This window comes from Megalopta genalis, chromosome 5, assembly GCF_051020955.1.
Source record: "Megalopta genalis isolate 19385.01 chromosome 5, iyMegGena1_principal, whole genome shotgun sequence".
NCBI classification, from domain to species: domain Eukaryota; kingdom Metazoa; phylum Arthropoda; class Insecta; order Hymenoptera; family Halictidae; genus Megalopta; species Megalopta genalis.
In genome coordinates, this window is record NC_135017.1 from 16248814 (window position 1) to 16264574 (window position 15761).

The window sequence follows — 15761 nt, forward strand, 5'->3', positions numbered from 1 at the left end:
CCAAATGATATACCGACAGAGTAAATTACACCAGCGATAGTAGAACCACTTGTGTTTAAATCTCGAATTTCTGCTTGTAATCTGCAGTATCTGTACCGTGTGCATAATATGTGTTCAGATAGCGTTTTGTACAGCGGTAAAACTGTGAAGCGGTAAAAATTGTGAAACTAAATGAAACGTTTATTAATTGTTTATTATAATAAACGATGTGCGAAATTTCATTAATTTATAAATTTCGATGTAATTTCTAAAATGATTTCAAAGCTATTGTGCACTGATGTTCTTGCTATCCACAGCAGACGTAACCTCATTTTCGTAGGTTAGTTCAGGTTATATAAAATTTATTAAAAATTCTAAAATATGTAAAATATGTAAAAAAAAAAATAATAATAAAACAGAAACATTTTCTCTTAAATTTTGGCATCATTTATTCTCTCTATTTCGTTACAGGCGTAGGTACGACATTGCATATTTTTCGTGCTGACACTTTCGTGTTAGAAACAAAAATAGATTGTCTTTATCCAAATAATATACACGGTATTGTCGAAGGTCCTAATAATAAATTAGCTGTGTTCGGTGCTAATACTTTTTGTACTTATCATATTTGTATAAATGAAGAAACTTTGCAGTAAGTATGTCTTAAATATTGTTTTAATTGTTTCTTAAAACGAAATATTTATTTTAGAATTAAAGAAGATAATAACAAAGAGCTTCTGAACAATTGGATAATAACAGCGAACTGGCTTACTTTTTCTAAATGTGATTATTTAGTTATTTTATCGGCTCATAATAGCGTATATATATACAATACGTCCAACAAACATTACCAAGAACAATGGTGCAAAGAAAAGTGTATTCTGTATCCTTCTTTAAACATATTGAAACAATAACTTGATAAATAAACTTAACTGTATTCGAATTAGATACGCTGGTTTCATTTTCGTGAAAAATAACAAAGACTTGGTAGTCTTCAGTGGGACCGTTTTTCAAGAAATATTAATATGGGAATTAAATCCTATTAATTGTACGAATAAAGCTATGTCAGTTTTACACCGTTTACAGGGACATAATGTTAGTATTAGTTGATATTAATAAAATGGTAAAGTTCTTATAGATTTTGCTATCTGAACAAATTTTTTTCAGGGTGTAATTTTTTCAGTTATATTCGATCCAGTTACAAACTTTATTTGTTCTACATCCGATGATAGAACAATCAGATTATGGTCAATAAATTGTAACAGTAGAGAAAATGAAACCGATGTGAATTGGAAAAATGCAAAAATAATGCTAACAAGAACCATCTTTGGGCATACAGCTAGGGTATGGAAGTGTATTATTAATAATGACACTTTAATAACAATAGGTGAAGTAAGTAATGTAAAACGTGAAATATTATTAATGGTATTCTGTATTTTAATTTATTTACAATTTAAGGATTCTCTTATGTGCGTCTGGTCATTGAATGGTAAATTACTTAACAAAATTTGTGCTCATCATGGGGCTGCTATATGGAGCATTGATACATCGGACGATAATAAATATGTTTTTACTGGTGGAGCTGATGGTGCGGTTTACGTATGGCCTCTTGTTAACAATTACGTTCAAAAGGTTTTTGTAATACCCAAAAACTTTTTGTGTTCTTCGCCAAAACGTGTTTGTTCTTTATGTAATGGAAACTTTTTGGTCTTCAATGAAGATGGGAATCTTTTTGTTGTTAATAAGTTGTACAGCGATCCAATCGAATCACTATATCTAAAGAAATATAGTTCATATTGTGTTATGGAAGTATCATTATGCCGATCTTGTATTTGCTTTGCATCAAGAGATGGGGACATATGTATCTATAAAGGTAGATGTTATTGAACCGTATTGTATGTATACAGGGTGAAAAGTCTGCGAGAAGACTCTTCCTCATTATCAAAAGTATATTAATCATTTAATTATTTGTACAACATGTTTTCAGTAAGTATTAAGAAACTAGAACTAATTCTCGAAGAAAAGATAATGGACTGTCAGATCCTTTCTATTCAATGGTTACAAGATAATAAAATAATAGCGTGTGGATCAGATGGAATATTGAAAATAGTTGCCTTCGATATGACAGGTATATACATATATACATACTATATGTATGTATGCGCATACACGGGGTGTTTTTGGGTTAAATCAGCAAACTTTAGATATGAATTTAGGATTGTAAAACAAATAAATTTCTCCATAAGTATAAAACGCTAAATAAATATAAACGTTTTCTTTAAAAGATATTTGCTACTAAAGTTGTACGACTTGGTATAATGTATGCCATTGAAATAATTCAGATCTATCACGTATACTACTAAAGAAAATTGTTGTATTTATTGTAAAAATAATTGTAATTCTTACATGTGTTGTACAAAACGATTACCTTCAGTTTGCAAATAAACATTACTACGTTGTTTATTTTAGCATCCTAAATTCATCTTTAAAGTTTGACGATTTTGAAACCGAGAACACTCTGTGTACATACGATATGTCCTACATACACGAATTTGTAGTTACGTATTTTAATTTGATTGCATTTCGCACATAGCATCTATTACTATAGAATCAACGTGTTCGTTACCACCAAGTCGAGAACGTTGGCTGACAGCTGCGGTACTTTACGAAGGATTATTAATATGCGGTGATAGAGCTGGAAATATGCACGTTTTCAAACTTAAAGAATACGTTTTACACAAGGAAGTATATATAAAGGAGACTAACGATAAACCTATTCAAACTTTTACTAAAGTTCATGGAAAAGTTGGCATTCAAAGCTTTCTAATACTAGATTCAAAATTGGTATCATCGGGTCGTGATGGAATGTTAAGATTTTACGAATTGAGCGAACACGAAAATTCCAAACTGTTACGTATTTTACATAAAAAAAAAATGCCAATGGATTGGATCAGTGGGAGTATAAAAATTTCAGATGACATCCTGATATTGGGTTTCAAGGAGGTATAAACATTTGAAAAGATCTGATTTCATTCGATCGATATGTTTCATTATTTTCTTGCGATCACTTTCAGGTAGAGTTTTTGGTGTACAGCATGTTTTATCGCAGAACAATAGCAAGAATTCCTTGCGGCGGTGGTCACAGGTCATGGGACTGTATGTTATCCGGTGAATTAATCACATTTCTTTATATTCGTAACAAACGAGTACATGTTTTTGAATTTTCATTAAATTCTATCGAATCACCAGTTTTATTAGTAAGTAATTAATTTGTAATTAATTTACGTTGAAAGCTAAAAGCTAAAACGACGAGAACATTTTCGTTGTTTTATTTTGAAACTTCTAGAATGGTTTCCATACGAAAGAAGTGTATTGTATCGAACCTATACTGAAATTAAATCAAGAGAATGTTTTAATATCTGGAGGAGAAGATGGCAGTCTACGTGTCTCAACTATTACAAATACATTGATAAAGAACAATTTGAGTTTCCGAACGTTGGTCATTTTTAATGGGCATATATCCAGCATAAAATCTATAATTTCCGTGTGTTTGCAATCGAATTTATTATGCAGTAAATACCTTGTCTTCTCGGTTGGTGGAAGAGCACAAGTAAAAGTATGGGAAATCGATATAAAAAACTGTGAGACCACTCTAAAAGACTCGGACATTTCTTGTTCTGACGTTACATCTCACATGCTGTACGGAATCGACCAAATTCGAAGGAAACAATCGCAAGAACATAATCAGTCTTACATTATTCAACCTGAGACACGATATATGGATATTACGATCTATCGTGATATACAGAATTTAGATTGCATATTCCTTTTTATTGCTTGTGCAGATGGATTCGTCAGGTAAATCGTTTATTTAATTAGTTTTCTTACACAATTTAATACTGTGTAGCAGTAGAGAGTTAGCCATAAAGGTTGTTTATTTTTTTCTTTCTTTTTCTTTTCCATGAAATATTTCTAGAAAAACGGAACGAACATTTCTTCTTTGTTACATTTCATTTACAGGACATTTTTATATAATTTGAAAACGAAATATGTCTCGTTAAAAATACATGTGAAAATTGTCGACCGTTGCGTAGTGAAAATAAGTATTTTAAAGTTTGATGAAAAAGTAATTCTATTAACGATGTCAACCGATGGAGTTGGTCGTTTTATCGATTTTACCGAAATAATTTCGAAAATATCAAAAGGAATGCGAAGCGACAATCAAGAATTAGACGACTGTACCGATATGATTCTTGCGAAATTCAAATTACATCAATCTGGAATTAATTCATACGCCATAAAAACAATTAAGAAGGACGAGTATTTATTGGCAACTGGTGGCGATGATAATTTATTCAATCTTATACATTTTAAAATTTCTTCATCCGAAGATGGTGAACAAGTACACATTTTATTACTATCAAAATGGAATACGTCGACCGCACATTTTGCACAAATTACAGGTCTGCCTAAAAATCTTGTGGAACTGTTCTGTTCTTTGATAAACGAATTCTTTGAATATAGCTTGTATTTGTTTTAGGTATAAAGTTTCACGAAGAAGATAAAATTTTTAGCATTGGATTGGACCAACAAATCAATATGTACAATTATAGTTTCGCCAATGATATTTTATCTGTGAAAGTAATGAAAACTATTTTCACGTTCGTGACAGATGTAAAAGGCTTAACTTTGTGGGATACACCAAAGTATGCATTTTTGAAGAATACATTACCCTTTAAATTGGTCACAAATGTGTCTATATTTTAGATATTATTTTTTTCTTTTAGGAATGGATCAGCTATATGTGCTTATGGTAAAGGTTTTGAAGTTTTACTTTGTTAATGACAACTATGTACAACAAATTTATGGTAATAGGTAACACACTGTTTTCGAAAAATATTTCAAACTAAAACGGTTACATCTGTATTCTGTTTTTTCAATTAAATTCAAAATGTTTGTAATTCTCCTTTTAATCGACAGATGGCGAGTGCACAGGAAGACAACACATTAAGTTCAATACATTCAATGTTGAAACATTCGAATATCATTGTTTTGTTACCGAAATATTTTTAATAAAGGCATATATTAACGAGAGAATATTGGTTTATAAAAATGACAACTATTACAATATCAGCAGTTCGAACGCGAACAAGCATCCTTGATAAATCATTGAGTAAAGGGAAAGGAGAGGTTAGCCTTAGTTGTTTTGCACTTTTGTTCTCAGAACTTGTACAGTACTGTCAGAATCGAGTTTACACCGTACCAGAATTACAAAACAAGTACGTAGATCAACGAAACGATGAAAGATTTGCCTGTAAACGGAACGTTTTCATATTTATTGTTTAGATTAGCAGAAATAGGCTCGGAGGTTGGGCATAGAATAACAGACCTTTTAGTTATTCGAGAAAAAGGAGGAAAGCGCGAGATCAAATTATTGAACATTTTATTGTTCATCAAAAGCACGGTCTGGAAGTCTTTATTTGGTCGCGAGGCTGACAAATTGGAACACGCAAACGACGACGAGCGTACCTACTACATTATAGAGAAAGAAGCATTAGTGAATAAGTTTATATCAGTACCGAAAGATAAAGGAAGTCTCAATTGTGCTTCTTTTATTGCTGGGATAGTTGAAGCTATTCTTTGCGATTGCGGTTTTGTGAGTAGAAACTCAAAGTTTATTCTATGAATTTTAAAGATTATGTGCATTATTGTATTCTACGAATCTATTTTGAAATAATTACAAGTAATTCTATATTTTGCACCCAGCCAGCAAAGGTAACAGCGCATTGGCATAAAGGAACAACATATATGGTTAAATTTGATGATGCAGTTGTTGCTCGTGACAAGCAATTAGAAGATCGGTAAATATAGGTAAGAAAGAAGAAGGATTGTTATGATGTATTCATTCTACATGAATATAAAAAAAGCAAAGAAAATGTGTCCAATGAATTTAGAAAAAATTCATTATAATTGTTTTAGTTGTTAGTAATGTAGTCTTGTTACTTAAACCAAATTAAACATTTTATAAGTTCTACCGATACATTTACTACGCATCAAATTTACTTTAAATATCTCGATTATAACATTGATAGTTACAATAAAACTATACACAACTTGGATTTGTAGAATAACAATTTTATTGCATGTATTTTTCTAGATACATACTACGATAAACGATTTATTCTACATTTATTATTATTATATTTTAAATTTATAAACCACATCAGCATATTTCGTTTGCCCGGTCCACAATTTCTTTCTTGTCTCATTCTGTAACAATCAATTTTTTTTAATCTTATACTATACATGTCGTTTAATGTTGTTATTAAGAGACGAACAAATTACCTGCTCTTGCACTATTGTATTACGAGTAGCCCACATGGTAAACATCAGCAGTAATGTACCAATTGTAAAATTTCTTAGATTTAGTCTATCAAGTAAATGATAGTATTGTCTCACGTAACTATATCTATGTATCCCTGGGTCCATCTGTATATTCAAGACATAACATTATTATGTGTAACGATATTCCAATTGTTAACCATTATTTATGAAACAAACTGGTATGCGCCATTAATAAAAAATACAAAAAATTAATACCGTCTAATGAATGTCTTACATAATTTTCACATTTCGTACAAGTGCTGTTCAGATATATAATGTATAACTTTGAGAACCAATTGAATAGGAAGTAAAGAACGAAAGCAACTATAGATTACGTTTAATTAAGTTTTCTTTCATATAAATTTCAAAGTCATGCAAGTGAGGTTAGCAATTGAAAGGTACGTACAACAAGTTTTTGCTTTACTGGATTATGGACTTGTTTCAAATAGGTTTCGCGCAATTGTTTTCTTCTTGCAGCTTGCCATTCTAGTACTTCTCTGTCTTTCGCAGAAATATCGTACAATTCTACTCTCTTTGAACCCATTTTTTAAACAGGAAATCTCAATACGCGTACACCCTGTACACATGCACATGCATTAGTACATTATACGACATACATACTTACGTATGTATATGTACAGTAGCTCACGAAAGTATTCGAACGCCTTTTAAAATGCAATAACTTTTTTAAAACTGGTCTAAGGGACTTGAATTTTTTTTCAGATGATAGCGAGTCTAGTCTACCAGACGATGACCAAAGTGCTTTTTTCAAATTTTGCTATTACTTGGAATGACGAAAAGAAATAAAAAGAACTCTCGCTTTTTTTTAACTTTTTTATCTGAGCCTATAACGAAAATTTAAAAAATGCCTCTCGTAGATCTCGGTAATTTATATGCGTGTTGAAAATTCGAATACTTTCGTAAGCTACTGTATGTAGCACTTAAGGCAGACCCACATTTGTCAGAAACGAACCTCCTGTCGAAACCACGGTGTACATACATGTGTACATGTATACATATCATTTCGTGTAACCTAAAACTTAAAACTGATTTTCCGCGTATTATTCCTGCGTGAACAGAGGAATCATTTCAGAAACAGAAATATTTTATAAATTAAACTGTCTGTCCGCATCCAAGAAAATGGTATTTTTAACTGCTCAATTGTTCCCAAGATCTCGAGGCCCAGATGAATTTTGGCGAAAACGACAAATATTTAAACTAGCTGCTGTAAGTGTAATTGCCATATTCAGTTGTAATATAAAACAAAATAAATTTGCTGTAAGTATTCCATATCTTTTTTTTTTCCATTAAAATTGGACTGTTCAATTATTTAGCACTACATCGGCAGAAAAAGAAACTGTTACAGCATAGCTATCAGAAATGTACACAGGGCATTGTTAAACTCAACAATTGGAAGACAACTTAAAAAGGACGATATGAAAGAGGTAACACGTATCATTTCCTTTTTTGTCAAACATTCTACAATCGATGAAATAATTATTTACAGCTTTGGGAAACAAGAATAGAAGCTGCTAGTAATGAACATGGCATTAATTTGAGAACATTGATCGAAGGATTGACCAGGTGTAATATTTTACTGAATCGCAAATCTCTAGCAACTCTAGCTGTATGGGAACCACGAACGTTTAAAAGTTTATCAGGCATTGCTCACGCAAAAGTAAATATAGGAGATATTACAAAGATCGCGAATAAGCCTATGCCTGAAAGAGTTTTAACCAAGGGATTAGTAGACGATTAAGTAAACAGATTTAATTGTAACATTTATTATGCTGCGGATAATTAAATATTTACACGAAACGTATACTCTGAAAACTCTTTAGATAAAGAACAGAATAAAATATCATTATCTGCAATTTATTTTATTGCATTGAAATTTCTCTAAGTTTAAACAATACTTTTATAGTTGAGAATATCTGATCTTACTGTTTGGCGTTAACAATTTTTACAAAATCCGGTTTCAAGGACGCCCCTCCAACTAAGAATCCGTCAATATCTTTTTCTTTTGCCAGATCTTTCGCATTTTCCGCTGTCACTGATCCTCCGTAAATAATTTGAACATTTTCAGCAACTGTTGGATTCAGATTAGTACAGAACCATTGTCTCAGTTTATCGTGTACTTCTTGAGCTTGTTGAGGAGTGGCTGTTTTTCCAGTTCCAATTGCCCATACTGGTTCATAGGCAACAACTACATTATCCCAAGATTTTATCTTATCCGCGATAGCTTTGGTTTGCCTATAGACTACTTCTTCAGTTTTACCAGCCTCACGCTCCTCCAATTTTTCTCCGATACACGCGATTACCTTTATATTGAAAGTATTCCCATTAATACAAAAGTTGTACAGAGAGAGAGAGAGAGAGAGAGAGAGAGAGAGAGAGAGAGAGAGAGAGAGAGAGAGAGAGAGAGAGAGAGAGAGAAGAAATAATATTGTTTGGTAGAAAAATTTTACTTACCTTTAACCCTGCATCTAAAGCGTGAGCTACTTTCTCTGCTATTAATTCATCATTTTCACCAAAGACATTTCTCCGTTCAGAATGGCCAAGTATTACCCAATGAATTCCATTGTCTAATAGCATAGCAGGACTGATTTCTCCAGTAAATGCTCCTTTTGCTACTTTATACGTATTTTGGGCACTGACGGCAACATTATCGGGTAATATACTTTTCGCGTATGTCAAATATATTGACGGTACTCCAACAACAACCTCTGTTATAGCAATACTATTAGTATTATGAAAGTATTAGTTCAATATTTTCGTGTTTTGATTACACGATCAGATATATTACAGTAATCATGAGTTACATGATCTTTTTCAATGTTACACGAGAAGCACGAGAGATGAATTGTAAATTGTAAATTGTTCTAACATACGTAATAAACATACCAACATTTGGATCTAGAGGACCAGTTTTTAAAAACGCAACGATACCATCTATTTCATTTTTGGTTCCATTCATTTTCCAATTACCACCGACGAAAAATTTACGACCCATGGCTGCTGTGCTGTCTACTAACTTGTACGAATTATCAATTGAACCACGATTGCAATTTGTTAACGAACCTGGAACAAATTTCAAAAAATACTCTACTGACCTTCACGAGTACAGAAGGTGAATTTGGTCACGTCTACCCCCAATCTCGTTTCACCAAATCCCCTCTCCGAATTTCCTATTGTACAATTTTTACGTATGCACAAACGTACGCGCGCGCACGCGTGTACATGCATTGTGTAACGTGAAGTCACAAATGGTCACAAAGGGATATATATATATATATATATATATAGGTATCTACAATATTTTGAACATTCCAACTAATAAGACAAAGGTTCTCGACATATTATTGATATTAGTTTGTTCCGTCTCAGCAGTGAATCGTTAGCAAAATCCGAGCAAAGAAAATTTCTATACCGGACCCTCGCTAACGGATCAATCTGCGGCCTGGAGTTGTGCAGGAGTAGGACCCGTTACCGTATTTAATCATTGATTAAATAGAAGATTTCGATCTATGTATCTATCGATGGTAAGTCTGCATTTTATGTTATTTTATCTTCAAATAATGTAGCCCAGAGAGATATTTATGTATAAAGTCAAAATATAAATCACAAACACACAAGGTCTTAATTAATTTCTTAATAAAGGTTTTTCGGAAAATTTTTATTTTATAGGTTAAGGAATATGTCGTTGACACATTTGACGTTCTCGGAAAACCAGTTTGAGTTTTCTTTTTTTTTTTGATTACCCAAGAGTCAAACATGCAATGCACTTACATTGATTGAGAAATTTCTTGTTTAAAGAATCCATATAAAACATCTTCAAAAGATTACCACTAAGGAAATGAACAGTTGACTTTTTAATTACTATGTTTGAAGCCATGTATCATTATGAAGTTGCTTCGAAAAACTATAGAATGGTTTTTCACGATATCAGAGTTGTCAGTTATTTCATAACGAAGTTAATATTTTGGCTATTTTTCTATATAGAAGCTTTAGTATGTTTACACGTATTAATATATATTTTACATTATAAACATACCACTGTAACACATTAATTTGATAAGTCATGATTCAATTATCGATGTTAAATGTGGACAATTTTGTACACACGTTTGTTCAAAATTTAAGTTTAAAACTTGAATTCCCTGTTTGTAAAAATCACTCCAAAATCACATTTATTAAGTATGTTGATAAAGCTTATAGAATTAAACATCGATCATTATTCGCAGTCGAAAAGATCAGAAAGATTGATGTACAACAAAATTTAGATTTCTCTAATGAAAGAAACATACTATATTTCATGAACGAGAATGCCAGTTTCTTTGACAAATTGAATTCTTTGAGCAATAAACAGATATTAGCTTCGCACTTAAATAATATTAATGCAAGAATACTGCAGAAAGCAAAAGCAAAGAAACGAAATATTGAGAATATTAAGAAAATGGAACTCAAAGTATTGAATAAAAATATATCTTGTAAGAAAAAAGTGAAAGCAAGTATAAGGCATAAATTGTGCGAATTGAAAACGGAGGTATTACCTAGATTCCATAGAGATAAGAATATTAATTTACAAACAAATACGAAAAGCAATTTTAATGAGGCAGCTATAATTGAAGATAATGATAGAATCTGTAATGAATCTACTCATCCTAACAGTTACAAAAGTATTGATCGCTTTGAACCAAAATATGGTGATCGGAAAACATTGATTAAAAATAATTGGTCAAAAAATCTGATAGACATTACAAAAGAGGAAATAGAAATGGCAAGAAAAATCTTATGGTTCCATGCAAAAGATATAGAAATTCTTAGGAGGAAACTGCATGTTTCTCTTTATATTGCAAAGGTTATATAATAATATTATTGATTGTATTTATTTAAAGAACTTTCAGTTTTATTTTATTCGCTTCAACATTTATTATACAGAATAAAAATTATGGTGTCGACACAAGCAACCGAATGATATACAATCAACTCCTCTGTCACCATGCAATTTTATGTTTGATCGAGCCAAGTGACAAAGTTTTTGTTTTAGTCGAGGATGATTTAACGCTTGTTATTAAAAAGTATCTATTGCAAGGATATAACTATCATTTTGAATGTCAAAGGTATTTGATTTTAAAAGGGGAAGTTAGCATTTATACATATATATATATATACATTTTTTTTTTCTCTTTTTAAGAATTATATTATAGGATCACAAAGAGATGAAATGTTATTATTTCTTTAATAGAGATTCGCAGAGCTATTTTACTGCTTTGATTACTTTAAATCGGTGGGCTAAAGTTTTAGTTCAACACTCAAATACAACAATGATGCAGACAATTTGTGGTATACTTGGATGCAATGTGCATGAAATATTAGTTTTACGTGGTCCTTAAGAAAAATTGTTGCAGTATTTTAATATAAATGTAATGTTGCTGCTTAATAAAGACATTTTGACAGTACTATTTATAAATATGAATGTGCATTCATGCGTTTCATTGATGGTATTTCATAGATAAAATGAGAAAATGGTGAGCGAAGAAATAGTGGAGTTTAACAAGAAGTCACAGCCAATCTTCAAGAATCCAGTTTTTCAGCAAAAATTCCGGCCAACTAGTACTACTGGAAAGAAAAGAACCTGGCGCTCGTTAAAGCAGGTTTTGGCTCAAGAACGTGCATTACCGTGGCCCATAGAAATAGTACATTGTATGAATTATTTTTCAACAAATTAGTAAAGTAAGGACAAAGGACAGGTTTATCGTTGTGTTACACAACTTTCAGATAGTTCTATTAATGCACCGCCAAGCTTCAGACCAGCAAAGAAATACTCGGACATTTCTGGACTACCGGTACATGTATAGTAAATCTGTTTGTACAATTACACAATTAATTTAATTGTTACAACATAGGCATTAAATAGGTTTGATTTCATATAGGCACGATACACGGATCCACAAACCAAGCTATATTATGCAACCGCTGAAGAGTTTGCAACAGTTCGAAGTTTACCAATGGATATAACTGCTGGATACCTGGCATTACGCGGTGCTTCTAGTATAGTTGGTTAATTTATAAAATTCATGAATTCCTTCTATATAACCTTAGACACCTAGCTTATGAAATGAGAAACAATAGTTTTATAATTGTATATTTATTACAGATATACTTTAAATGAACAAACACAATATATAATTCTGCAAATTTTTTATGTTGTACAGTACATATAAACAGAAATATCTTAATTTGTTCACATTTAATTATATAAACTGATTTATACACGATCTACTCTCCTTTTCAACGGGATTCCCTGAAATAAACAACTGCACAAATAATTTAAATCATTTTCATTATTTTACCTTCATCTTTTACATAAGTAATCATTATTAAAAAAGCTTGTCCATTATAACTTAGCGTATGAACTACAGACTATAAAAGATCAGAAGAGAATCTTTAAAAAGTATATTACTGTTCATTCCATCGACCGCTGTATTCTTTTTCTGTTTACAGTTCTTTGCACACCTTTATCGATTTCTTTGCTACTGCATCACGGGCTGTCACAGCAAGATTGCAAAACTTATTTGCAATTGAAAATACAAATAGCATGGCCTACTGAAATATCGCCTGGTGGTGCACTATTCTTAGGTCGCCCCTTTTTTATTTTTAACGTTTTTTGAATGTAAATTATTTTAAAGTAGCATAAAAATTTTTCACTCAATTAGGTCAGGTAAATCATCATCGTCGCTATCAATTTCATTGCCTTCGTCTCCCATATCCTCGAATGTTTCGAAATGTGGCTTACTGGATCCTGAACCACCCGAACCACCCAAGCCACCCATTTGTCTCATCATCTGTAAGCGAACGACGAGATTAATAAACTGTGATTACATCTGCTGCAAGCTAGAAGTATGAAAAGTTTCGAAGAAAAGGATGGTTTCCTTACCTCTTCTAAATTATTGTTTTCCATCCCGATGCCATTTTCATTCTCACTGTCGTCTTCGTCCTTCCACTTGTTGAAATCGCTCTTTAGCCAATGAGCTTTTGTTTTTTCTGCTGTTAATCTTGGCCAATACGGGCCACCTTGTTTTTTAGAAAGAACTAACTCAAAAGTCCTTCCTTTTAAGTATTTAATCGTTCTGCGTGGAACAATTTCACCGTATAGATCGATCGTAAGTTCATGCATTTTCTGTTCTGTCCCGCCGACTCCCTTAAAATATATCTTTTCTGGTTCAATTTCAATAATGTGATCTTTACAATCTTCTAAGCAGATGGTAACATATAAAATGTCGTTCCTCTGTGCCCACATAACAGGTGGCGGAGGCAATCTAAAAGTAGCAAAACAATATACATACATATATATATATAGAATATATATATATATATATATATATATAGATATATATATATATATAGAAAAAGTGAAGTCACATATTAAGCAAGGAAGAAAATGGAAATTTCTCATTTAGAATGTGCGTGTGTGTGTGATTCGATCGTGTTTCGGGTAAACTTAATATCGCGTATAGCGTATCGCAATACAATTGCAGATAAATAATTTTATTAGCATGTACGAGTAATATTATTATTAAGATAAAATGGGAAGAAAACGGTATGTATGCAGTTGTAGAAGAATAATTAACGGAAAAACAAGTGATATATTATATGGATAAGTCGGTATTTCTCCAGAGAAACATGTGCTTCGATACACGTCTCGGGACAAGCTCGTAGTAACGTGCGAGGAGATCAGATATGAAAATTTTTGTATATATCATATAATTATATTCGAATGAATCCGAACGATCGTCTTACATAACTTAATAAGTGAAATAAAAAATTTGTAGCAGGACGATCGAGTGCCAATGGAAAAAGCATATGTTGAAAATAATGCGATAAACGTGAAACGTGGAGTAAGAGTAAAGGTTGGAAATAAAGTTGTACGGTTGCCGAGAAAAACCGCTAGTCATTGGTAGATAAAACGATACACAGTGTATCGTTGCTCGTCAACGAAACAGAATAAAAATAATTGCGCGTTGCCGAAAGCATTACGAGGAGGAACGTAGAATTCGAACGTAATATTTTTGTTTGAAAATTCGATAAATAATTGCTTTGAAATATGCAAGTTATTAAAAGCCAGTAGAACCAGGATGTTGATCGTTCGATATTTCGTCTAAAGCAAAACGTATGGGGAAGTTTAATATTTCGAAAGAATTCAATTGATCGGCGATGAAACGAAAGAAAGTTAGGAAATTGGCGAGAAAGCCAGGCACACAAAGAAGTTCATCGAAATTCTTTTCTAGAAATTTCGAGAATCAATAAAGTCGTTTTACAACATGGCGGTGTTTCGAAAGCCACGGGGCGGCATTTCAGCCATTCCGACGAATAACCAACGATTTTCACATCCCGATGGGAAAGGGATACGATTTAGAATTTATAGAATAGATCCGAGGGAGTTTTTACGTGAATTCTACTATACTTACTGGCCTTCTTGAGTCATATTTCCAGAGCTTCGTTCCGCGAGAAGCAAACAAACACAGGGCACTCACGTATCGCGCCGTAGACCTCTGATTCGATAGTGTTTCGAGATTCAATTTTCGATCAAACAAGATGGCGATTGGTTGTTTTCGACGATATCGACTTGGCTTGTTTCCGGAATCGAACATTCAAAAGTTCGGTTCCCGCGCTTTTTTGATCCGACGACGCGACGACGGGTATTTCATTTCAAACAGAAACTGCAAATTTCATAGGTGTTACGTAGATATATCGTCGAAACAACATACGTAGAATATTCGATAGAACGAAAGACGTTATCATGCATCAACTAACTATTAATAGAATATTCTGAATAAAAATCTGCAGATTTTGATTGCAATCGCATCGATATCAATAGCGATACCGATAAAGATATCGCGCAAGTATATCCCATTCTGGAAAGTATTGTTGCAAGATAAACGTGTTTCAGTTTGAAGTTTTTCAGCATGCAAGTATTTACTAAATAATAGTTTGTGTATCGATCAACGGGAATATCAAAAAGAAATACAAATAGAAGCGATACAATAAGAAGATGGAGTAGGAGAGAAAATAAGTGATCGAATGGAGGAAGATAATAGAGAATAATAGAGTAAAAGATCATTGAAGTATAAGAAAACTAAGATTAGTATTAAAAGTAAGGGGATACGAGTAAGAGAAAGAAACGAGAAATTAAGGACGAATAACCTACCTAATACGCTACCTAATGAAAGCAGTTATGAAAGAAATCATAATGTAAGGTTGTAAATAAATTGTGAAAGCGTTATCAATCACAATTTCAGGGGATTAGGTAGCGATAAAGAAACAGAGGAATAAGGGCAAAGAAGAAGTTTACGTTTAACTAAGTCTAATTTAGATTCGTATGTATTACTCCCGTATAT

General features: G+C 32.3%; 7 protein-coding genes across 11 annotated transcripts; 4 read left to right on the forward strand and 3 right to left on the reverse strand.

Moving 5' to 3' along the window:
* The first annotated feature begins 84 nt into the window (after positions 1 to 84).
* On the forward strand, positions 85 to 5073 carry LOC117227588 (tRNA (34-2'-O)-methyltransferase regulator WDR6). 2 transcript variants are annotated; one of them, XM_033482975.2, is made up of 14 exons: positions 85 to 319; positions 451 to 628; positions 686 to 859; positions 924 to 1071; positions 1144 to 1368; positions 1435 to 1849; positions 1964 to 2104; positions 2570 to 2979; positions 3051 to 3233; positions 3323 to 3834; positions 3997 to 4439; positions 4517 to 4682; positions 4764 to 4851; positions 4957 to 5073. In XM_033482975.2, the coding sequence occupies exons 1-13, from the start codon at positions 253 to 255 to the stop codon at positions 4816 to 4818; spliced, it is 3117 nt and encodes a 1038-aa protein (XP_033338866.2). In that variant the 5' UTR covers positions 85 to 252; the 3' UTR covers positions 4819 to 4851; positions 4957 to 5073. The 2 variants fall into 2 exon arrangements, with proteins under 2 accessions (XP_033338866.2, XP_033338867.2); XM_033482976.2 differs by having other exon boundaries at positions 4764 to 4844.
* Positions 4821 to 6573, forward strand: LOC117227596 (trafficking protein particle complex subunit 31). Its single transcript, XM_033482989.2, has 3 exons — positions 4821 to 5255; positions 5323 to 5632; positions 5743 to 6573. Exons 1-3 carry the CDS (start codon positions 5089 to 5091, stop codon positions 5839 to 5841), a joined length of 576 nt encoding a protein of 191 aa, XP_033338880.1. The 5' UTR covers positions 4821 to 5088; the 3' UTR covers positions 5842 to 6573.
* Positions 6091 to 6965, reverse strand: ND-B15 (NADH dehydrogenase (ubiquinone) B15 subunit). Its single transcript, XM_033482995.2, has 3 exons — positions 6767 to 6965; positions 6322 to 6465; positions 6091 to 6246 (listed from the first exon to the last, which is right to left on the reverse strand). The coding sequence occupies exons 1-3, from the start codon at positions 6902 to 6904 to the stop codon at positions 6175 to 6177; spliced, it is 354 nt and encodes a 117-aa protein (XP_033338886.2). The 5' UTR covers positions 6905 to 6965; the 3' UTR covers positions 6091 to 6174.
* Positions 6966 to 7325: 360 nt separating this feature from the next.
* On the forward strand, positions 7326 to 8238 carry mRpL20 (mitochondrial ribosomal protein L20). The gene is made up of 3 exons (XM_033482991.2): positions 7326 to 7587; positions 7695 to 7805; positions 7868 to 8238. Exons 1-3 carry the CDS (start codon positions 7501 to 7503, stop codon positions 8117 to 8119), a joined length of 450 nt encoding a protein of 149 aa, XP_033338882.1. The 5' UTR covers positions 7326 to 7500; the 3' UTR covers positions 8120 to 8238.
* Tpi (triose phosphate isomerase) lies at positions 8129 to 9598 on the reverse strand. 2 transcript variants are annotated; one of them, XM_033482986.2, is made up of 4 exons: positions 9474 to 9598; positions 9265 to 9390; positions 8833 to 9086; positions 8129 to 8681 (listed from the first exon to the last, which is right to left on the reverse strand). In XM_033482986.2, the coding sequence occupies exons 2-4, from the start codon at positions 9371 to 9373 to the stop codon at positions 8301 to 8303; spliced, it is 744 nt and encodes a 247-aa protein (XP_033338877.2). In that variant the 5' UTR covers positions 9374 to 9390; positions 9474 to 9598; the 3' UTR covers positions 8129 to 8300. The 2 variants fall into 2 exon arrangements, with proteins under 2 accessions (XP_033338877.2, XP_076378121.1); XM_076522006.1 differs by having other exon boundaries at positions 9265 to 9394; positions 9474 to 9591.
* Positions 9599 to 9676: 78 nt separating this feature from the next.
* Positions 9677 to 12698, forward strand: LOC117227599 (INO80 complex subunit C). Of its 3 annotated transcripts, none has more exons than XM_033482993.2 (4): positions 9677 to 9902; positions 11876 to 12066; positions 12142 to 12215; positions 12297 to 12698. In XM_033482993.2, the coding sequence occupies exons 2-4, from the start codon at positions 11889 to 11891 to the stop codon at positions 12426 to 12428; spliced, it is 384 nt and encodes a 127-aa protein (XP_033338884.1). In that variant the 5' UTR covers positions 9677 to 9902; positions 11876 to 11888; the 3' UTR covers positions 12429 to 12698. The 3 variants fall into 3 exon arrangements, with proteins under 3 accessions (XP_033338884.1, XP_033338885.1, XP_076378115.1); XM_033482994.2 differs by having other exon boundaries at positions 9684 to 9902; positions 12142 to 12209; XM_076522000.1 differs by lacking the exons at positions 9677 to 9902; positions 12142 to 12215; positions 12297 to 12698 and adding exons at positions 9916 to 11221; positions 11302 to 11483; positions 11609 to 11786 and having other exon boundaries at positions 11876 to 12014.
* p23 (cytosolic prostaglandin E synthase) lies at positions 12690 to 14990 on the reverse strand. Its single transcript, XM_033482990.2, has 3 exons — positions 14832 to 14990; positions 13301 to 13682; positions 12690 to 13208 (listed from the first exon to the last, which is right to left on the reverse strand). Exons 1-3 carry the CDS (start codon positions 14846 to 14848, stop codon positions 13068 to 13070), a joined length of 540 nt encoding a protein of 179 aa, XP_033338881.2. The 5' UTR covers positions 14849 to 14990; the 3' UTR covers positions 12690 to 13067.
* Between the last annotated feature and the right edge of the window lie 771 nt (positions 14991 to 15761).

Coding starts and splice junctions, on each gene's coding strand:
- p23 (XM_033482990.2), bottom strand. Junction 13,209..13,300: donor AAAACAATAATTTAGAAGAG/GTAAGGAAACCA, acceptor GTTCGCTTACAG/ATGATGAGACAAATGGGTGG.
- LOC117227588 (XM_033482975.2), top strand. CDS start 253: ATGATTTCAAAGCTATTGTGCACTGATGTTCTTGCTATCCACAGCAGA. Junction 1,072..1,143: donor ACCGTTTACAGGGACATAAT/GTTAGTATTAGT, acceptor AATTTTTTTCAG/GGTGTAATTTTTTCAGTTAT. Junction 2,980..3,050: donor TGATATTGGGTTTCAAGGAG/GTATAAACATTT, acceptor GATCACTTTCAG/GTAGAGTTTTTGGTGTACAG.
- Tpi (XM_033482986.2), bottom strand. CDS start 9,373: ATGGGTCGTAAATTTTTCGTCGGTGGTAATTGGAAAATGAATGGAACC. Junction 9,087..9,264: donor TCCTCTAGATCCAAATGTTG/GTATGTTTATTA, acceptor TTGCTATAACAG/AGGTTGTTGTTGGAGTACCG. Junction 8,682..8,832: donor CTTTAGATGCAGGGTTAAAG/GTAAGTAAAATT, acceptor TTCAATATAAAG/GTAATCGCGTGTATCGGAGA.
- LOC117227596 (XM_033482989.2), top strand. CDS start 5,089: ATGACAACTATTACAATATCAGCAGTTCGAACGCGAACAAGCATCCTT. Junction 5,256..5,322: donor GTACCAGAATTACAAAACAA/GTACGTAGATCA, acceptor TTTATTGTTTAG/ATTAGCAGAAATAGGCTCGG. Junction 5,633..5,742: donor TTCTTTGCGATTGCGGTTTT/GTGAGTAGAAAC, acceptor TTTTGCACCCAG/CCAGCAAAGGTAACAGCGCA.
- ND-B15 (XM_033482995.2), bottom strand. CDS start 6,904: ATGGGTTCAAAGAGAGTAGAATTGTACGATATTTCTGCGAAAGACAGA. Junction 6,466..6,766: donor CAGTAAAGCAAAAACTTGTT/GTACGTACCTTT, acceptor TTGAATATACAG/ATGGACCCAGGGATACATAG. Junction 6,247..6,321: donor ATACAATAGTGCAAGAGCAG/GTAATTTGTTCG, acceptor TGATTGTTACAG/AATGAGACAAGAAAGAAATT.
- LOC117227599 (XM_076522000.1), top strand. CDS start 10,442: ATGATTCAATTATCGATGTTAAATGTGGACAATTTTGTACACACGTTT. Junction 11,222..11,301: donor TTTCTCTTTATATTGCAAAG/GTTATATAATAA, acceptor TTTATTATACAG/AATAAAAATTATGGTGTCGA. Junction 11,484..11,608: donor TATCATTTTGAATGTCAAAG/GTATTTGATTTT, acceptor TTTCTTTAATAG/AGATTCGCAGAGCTATTTTA.
- mRpL20 (XM_033482991.2), top strand. CDS start 7,501: ATGGTATTTTTAACTGCTCAATTGTTCCCAAGATCTCGAGGCCCAGAT. Junction 7,588..7,694: donor AAATATTTAAACTAGCTGCT/GTAAGTGTAATT, acceptor TCAATTATTTAG/CACTACATCGGCAGAAAAAG. Junction 7,806..7,867: donor AAAAGGACGATATGAAAGAG/GTAACACGTATC, acceptor AATTATTTACAG/CTTTGGGAAACAAGAATAGA.